General features: G+C 46.0%; 1 protein-coding gene across 1 annotated transcript; it reads right to left on the reverse strand.

Moving 5' to 3' along the window:
* Positions 1–1,465: 1,465 nt before the first annotated feature.
* On the reverse strand, positions 1,466–5,542 carry egr1 (early growth response 1). The gene is made up of 2 exons (XM_061079513.1): positions 4,870–5,542; positions 1,466–4,051 (listed from the first exon to the last, which is right to left on the reverse strand). Exons 1-2 carry the CDS (start codon positions 5,078–5,080, stop codon positions 2,739–2,741), a joined length of 1,524 nt encoding a protein of 507 aa, XP_060935496.1. The 5' UTR covers positions 5,081–5,542; the 3' UTR covers positions 1,466–2,738.
* Positions 5,543–6,663: the final 1,121 nt, after the last annotated feature.

Consider the following 6,663-nt stretch of genomic DNA (forward strand, 5'->3'; position numbering starts at 1 on the left):
TCAGTTATTTAAATTTTTTTAGTAATTGTATAGATTTTATTCTGAAAAATGGACCATTGTTTAAAAATATCTTCTGATATTTTTGTTCTGCCTTTTGCTGTATGATCTGAAGTGTTTATACACACACACACACACACACACACACACACACACACACACACAGCACAACGTGTCAGCACATAAGAGGCTGATGTCCAGGTAAATTTGTCACCGAGCTTTAACGAAAGAAAAACAGCACCTCTCACACATGCCTACAGCAGTGGGAAGCAACTGCATTAGTCAGTCTATAGACAGTCACTCTGTATATTCAACAAAGATGTCAGCATACATGTGCACACAAACACACACAACTCATCAGACCCAATTTAGAAAGTCAATTTGGGATCAGGAGACCAATTATTGTAATTATTTTCCCTTCCCCTCCATCATTCTCCTCTACTTGTTTTCCCGCTTTCTATTTTAGCTGTGTTTGCATTTGTGAGTATTTTGGTTTGTGCATTTCACAACACAAAATTACACTGAAGCTTCCCGAGAAAGAAAAACTGAGGAGGGTTCTTGTCTACACAGGCTTAAAAACCCGAGCCGCTATATTTTCGTAGTCAAATGTGGAGCAAGAATTCCTTGCCTAGGGAACAGTAACAGATGAATAATGATGGTGCGACAAAGCTGTTATTATATTCTGCTTGAAAAACCAAAAGAAACAGCGGTTAAAACCTTCAGGGCCACTCTGTTCAGCTGCACCCATGCAACAATTCAGCCTAACCTACACAGATATTGCCCAATTGTGTGTTACAGCTCATTCACTACGAGGTGACAGCCTCTCGCCTCTCGCATTTATGGAAAAAGAAGGTAATTATGGTGTGATGGATTTCACCTGCACCCTGTGAAAATAACCCTGTGCATGTATAAGCACAGTCTGTATAAGATATCTCGCCCCAGAAATAATTTCTCCAACAGCATACAGAGGAGGAGGAGAAAATTTTATATTTTTACCGTATTGCCTAAAGATCAAATTGCTGTAAGTCTCTGTACTCGACAGTGAGGGCCAGTGCGTATCGTTAAATCTGAAATGAAATGGGAATTTAGATAAGCTTAATATCTTCAAGAGCATGTTGGATCTCGATAAGGATCCCTCATCTTCAGTGTTCATAGGCATGGGAGTCATGCGTTAGTGTTATCATTAATGCGGGGTTCAGTTGGAGAACAGTGATTGAAATGGAGAGTTTTCACGAGATTAAACTCGGCAGATTTTCCTCATATTAAAGGGTGGATCTCTGTGATGTGAAGTTGCAATTTAAACCCACTAATAATCTGCATACAATTAACATGTGAGATGATGGAGTTCGATGCTCACGTGTGAGGGATGAGATGTTTTAATGTGATGAAGGATGTCGCTCTATGAAACAGTGAGAAGCAACGAAGGAAATAATTTTCCAAGTTGAAGAATAAAGTATGAAAACAAATATACATATATATTCATATTTTTATTTATATTTAATTTCTGGGAGGATATCTTGTACACCAAATATCCCATTGGCAGTTAAGCGCATTCAATGTGTTTAGAAGCCAGAAACAGTCACTTGTTTTAACAAACACAAATACAAAATAAAGATAACCACAAAATAATGAACTGCATGTATATAACATACAAAAGAATCCCATGCCTACTCAGTAGGTAACTTCAACATTCCAGCTCTTGAAGATGTGGATATTTACATTTCAGTTTTACAAAAATATACTTTATAATTTGTCTCCTTTTTTTGCTTACATTCTAATGAAATGAAGCGGTGCCCTCAGAGCTCGTCCCTTGTCCTCCCTCTGACTATGACTTACATTCTGTAACAAAAATATTCCCTCAACCTTTAAGGCGAGATGCAGCGCATCCTCTCTCTCGCGCGCAGCCGAGTCACAACATCAGCAAGGCTTCACAAAAGGCACCAAATAACGGGAGCGTTTGTCTTGTTAATTTTTTTTAAGATGTTTTTTTTTTCCTTTTCTCTAGTTTTCCATATAACTGAGCGATATGTCACATGTGAGAAGAGAGAAAGAGATAGTACCAGTGGATGATATTTACAAACAGAAACTAACATCACTCTTACTCATGCTTGAATACTTAAGTGCTTTTTTTTTCAAACAATGTCAAAACGTATCACAGCATCATCACTACATAATAGAGAAAGAATGTAGAAAATATGGCCCTGCTCACTTCAAATAATACAATGCAAATATGCAAATCATTTTTCACATCAATGGTACCAAAGAATGATAAAAACGAAAATGGCACATGTACAATATACATATATTGTAGGTTATGTATATTATTCAATGTCTTTTGTACTGTATGAAAGCCTCCAAGGGCGAACGTGCCTCAGCACCACAATGGCTGGCAACCTGTTTTTCTCTTGGTGTCTGAGTAGCAGTAGAGAGGCGTCAGTAGCGCTTTCTACTCTCTATCAGTCGAGTCCCTTTTGCATTTGAAGTGCTGCATTTGTTTTACAGAGACAGAAAAAAATTCCCTTTTCATCTTCTATTGTCTTTGCCCAGTCCTTGACATGTGTCTTTTTTCTCTCTTTCAGGTAAATATCAAGATTCACCTACCACTGCACAGGGAGCAGACAGAAAAGTGCTTTTTGGAAGGGAAAGCAAAGTCTTTTGATGCTGAATTCTTTCCCCTCAAAGAACCTTAAGGAAGAGGAGGTGCAGAGAGCCTTATAAAAAGTTTTTGTCTTTGCTCTTTCTTAGCAGATCTCGATTGTCCTTGGGGAGAGAGTGGTCTGCATGTCTGATAGCGGGGTGGGGACGGGGGAGCTGTAGATGTTGGAAGTGATAGAGGAGGGGAAGGAGGAGCCGATATGAGACTGAAAGGACATCGACACCGATGGATAGGTGGAAGCCACGGAAGGAGATGGATAGGAAGTGTGGACGGGAGAGGAGTAGCAAGAGGTGACTGGAGAGGGGTAAGAGGACACAGGAGAAGGGTAGGAGGTGATGGGAGAGGGGTAGCTGGAGGCAGGTGAAGCGGCTGGCACCGGCGCTGCTGTCACCACCACTGCCCCTGCCTTCTCTGCTTTCTTGTCCTTCTGCCGCAGGTGGATCTTCGTGTGCCTCTTCCTCTCGTCACTGCGGGCAAACTTGCGTCCGCAGATCTCGCAGGCGAAGGGCTTCTCACCAGTGTGCGTGCGAATGTGTGTTGTCAGGTGGTCGCTGCGGCTGAAGTTGCGCATGCAGATACGGCACTGGAAGGGTTTCTGTCCTGTGTGGATGCGAATATGTCGTGTCAGCTCATCGGAGCGTGAGAAGCGACGGTCGCAGGTCTCCACGGGGCAGGCATAGGGCCTCTCGTGGGGGGGTGTCTTGCTCGGCCGGGTGGGGTACTTGCGCATGCGGCTGGGCTTAATCAGCTGAGACTGGTAGACACTCTTTAAGTCCTGGGAGCCTGTCTGGGTGGCAAAGGCCTTGATGGTGGACAGAGGAGTGAGGGAGGGCTGACTGGACTGACTCTGGAAGGGCTTTTGGTCAGGGGACACCAGGCTGATCTCTCCCTGCTGCTGGGGGAAAAGGTAGTCAGGAATCATGGGCACGGGGAAGCTGGCGCCACAGGGCTTGCTATTTGGGTAGGCAGGGGGAGGATACTGAACTGATCCTGCCGAACCGGGAAAAAGCTGGCCCTGGTCTGGGAAGATGTCGGAGTTGGGGCTGGAGTAGGTTGGGGCGGCTGAGTAGATTGGGTTGGGCTCGCTGTGGTGAATGGAGGAGCTGAGGCTGGAGCTCTGAGATGAGGAAGAGGTAGAAGTGGAGGAGGACAGGCCAGATGAAGAGGTGGACATGGTGGTTTGTGAGGCAACAGAGGAAGAGCTGGAGTTGGAGGCAACATTGCTCATCAGACCAGTGAACAGGCCCAAGATGGGCTCTGCCCAGAGACTGTTGCTGCAGCTGGTGGCGGGCTCCAGCGTGAAGCGGCCGGTGTAAGAGATGGGGGGCAGCCTCTGACTGCCGTAGGTCTGGTCACCCACCGACTTCTCACAATTGAAGGGGATATCAGGTAACGTATCTGCAGGGAGCACAAAGAGAGAGGAGAGGCATTAATCAAACTGTCAATATACAGAGGGAGGGAGAGGGGGAATCCTGCCAGAGTGGTGGACAGTGTGTCACCCCTCTCTTCTGGGACAGATCTGTCCATTGCCCACGCAGAGAAACCCCCTCCAACTCAACTCTTTCCCCCTTCAACTTGAAAACTGTCTCATCCAAAGCTCAACCAGAGCTGCTGCGCAAGCTTTCTAGGCTTGCATTTTCGTCTGCTCACACTCTCTCGCTCTTTCTTTCACTCTTTCTGTCTTCCTGTCTTGCACACACAAACACACACACATATACGCACACACGCACACGCATACACACACACACACACATTCTTGAAGCCCATCACAGAGCCTGAGGCAATTGATTACCGAAACTGCAGTTCAGCTGGTTTTAGGAATGCAATTTGAATTGAGCTGTAGGAGTGTCTGGAGGCAAGCGGTGACTGAGGAGTGTTTAACTCCTCAGAGAGTCGACAGAGATTTTAAACTATCCATAAATACAGTCTGGTATTTTATTTTTAGATTAGTTAAGTTTCACCCTATATTTTTTTTTACGTTTAATGTATTGATTTTAATTTAATTTACTTTTTGATGTATCTATAATTCTATCTTCCACTTTGATTATGACATTTCTCACCGCATGACATAAGACAAAAACATTTTGATAGACTTGTAACAAGAAAATTATATTAGCTTTGTATCATCACTTCTGATAATGAATAACAAAATAAAGAATTACTATCTCAGTTGTACATGCATCACAGAAAACAAGAGGTAAATCTCCATTTCTTACCTCCAGCAAGGTGGTCGTACTGATCTCCTGGATCCCCGGAACCAAAGCCTGCACCTTCGGGTGCGGAGGCGGTGAGGAAGGGGGTGCCTGCCGAGCTCAGCATCATCACCTCCTCCAGCTTGGGGTAGTTATCCATGGGGGAGTGAGGGAAGCTCAGGGGCTCTGAGATCTGCAGGGTTGGTAGGATCATCTCGGTCTTGGCTGCAGCCATCCTCTGCTGACACTGGAGCTGCAGGGCAGAGGCTGGACTGGAAGCTGTTGCTGAAGAGTGCCGGGAGGCTGGGTGCACGCTGCTGCCTGGCAGGTGGAGAAGTCACTTCAGCACACTTCTGCTGATGCCGAGGAAGATGCTGTTGCTCTGTCTCGCTCTCGTTCTCCAGTTGTCCTCTTGCTCTCCTGTGTCTCTCAGAGATGAGTAAAGATCCACTTGTCTTTTCAGAAAAAATCAAAAGTGTCCTTTGAACTCATTCCCTAAGATTCATCAAAATTAATCACCAGAATTAATCTTGATTTTTTTTTTTCTCTGTATCAAAATGACTTTTCCAATCAGGTTTTGACCTTCTTGGACGGATGTTGTTTTGAATGGACTTTTGCACTTTTGGTGTGATGTGTCTCAGTCAGGGAGTGTGTGTTCTCTATCTAGCTCTGCTCTAACAGTTGCTGCTCTGGGCTCTCAGGGCTCTCTCTGAGCTCAGAGGTTTCCCCGCTGCTTTTATACCCTCCTGCCGTGACGTAGATGTCCATATTTGGAGAGGAGGAAGCCCATATTTAGGCACTGCAGTGGAGGACACATGACGCCGGCCTGGAGGGAAAGAAGAGAGAGAGACTTTATATTAAGCTCTCGCAGTAAATTGCGGAGACAACGCTCGTCCCCGCTCCTGAATCAATGTGTCTTCATAGCGGAGCCGCAGCTCCAGACAGCAGCATAATTCCTGCGCTCTCCCCGTAGATTTGATTTGGGTTTCCCATCTGTGCAGCAGGCTGCGCCGCGGCCGGAAAGCTCTGCTCCGCCGTGCCTTATAAGGTCGTGACTACATAAGGAGCTATTCCGGTGGGTTTCCATTTCCCTGTCCTTATTTGGAGCTTCCTGAGGCAGCGCTGATCGCTGCTTGGCACTGAATGAGAGACCGGAGCGCAAATCATGTCCAGCGCTCACAATAACTCATGTCAGCAGCTCAGTGCAGCCCAGTCTGAGCCGAAACACTCAGGATTCAGCTGCTCTCTCCCCAGCGAGCCAGAGACTCACTGCACCGGGCTCTCACCGCTGGAGACGGGCTGTCCAGGCGCGATGTTAAACATGTATGTTCAACCACAACAAGCGGAGATAATAGGAGTTGATTAAAACAAGCGTTCATGTTTTCGCCTGTAACATAATTTCCATATTATGTTGTTGTTGGAAACGATAGTCCCATGCATATCTGTGCATATCGGTTTATTGATTGAGAAAAATTTACCAATATTCTATATTGATTTTTTTGAAACACTAAGTGAGAGTGGCCCGTTTCTGAGACTGAGAGCCTAAAAATAAAAGAGTGTGCAAACTCTGCAGTCTGCTTCCAAACTTCCCTGTGAATTAACTTTGCATCTCTCCGGGCCGTGGCATTGATTAATGAGAACAGATCGCCCCGCGGATGCTGACGAGGTGCGGGGCGATCCGTCTAATTGAGGGGTGTCCCCGGCTCAATATTCGGGGGATCTCTCTGCCACTCAGCGCCTAATGGGCCGCGTTCACCACGCCTGCGCACAGCTGCCAGGACGCCTGCGGGAGAGCGATGTTCTCCCGCGGCTGCTCCC

Source organism: Limanda limanda, chromosome 10 (assembly GCF_963576545.1).
Source record: "Limanda limanda chromosome 10, fLimLim1.1, whole genome shotgun sequence".
In the NCBI taxonomy this organism is placed as follows: domain Eukaryota; kingdom Metazoa; phylum Chordata; class Actinopteri; order Pleuronectiformes; family Pleuronectidae; genus Limanda; species Limanda limanda.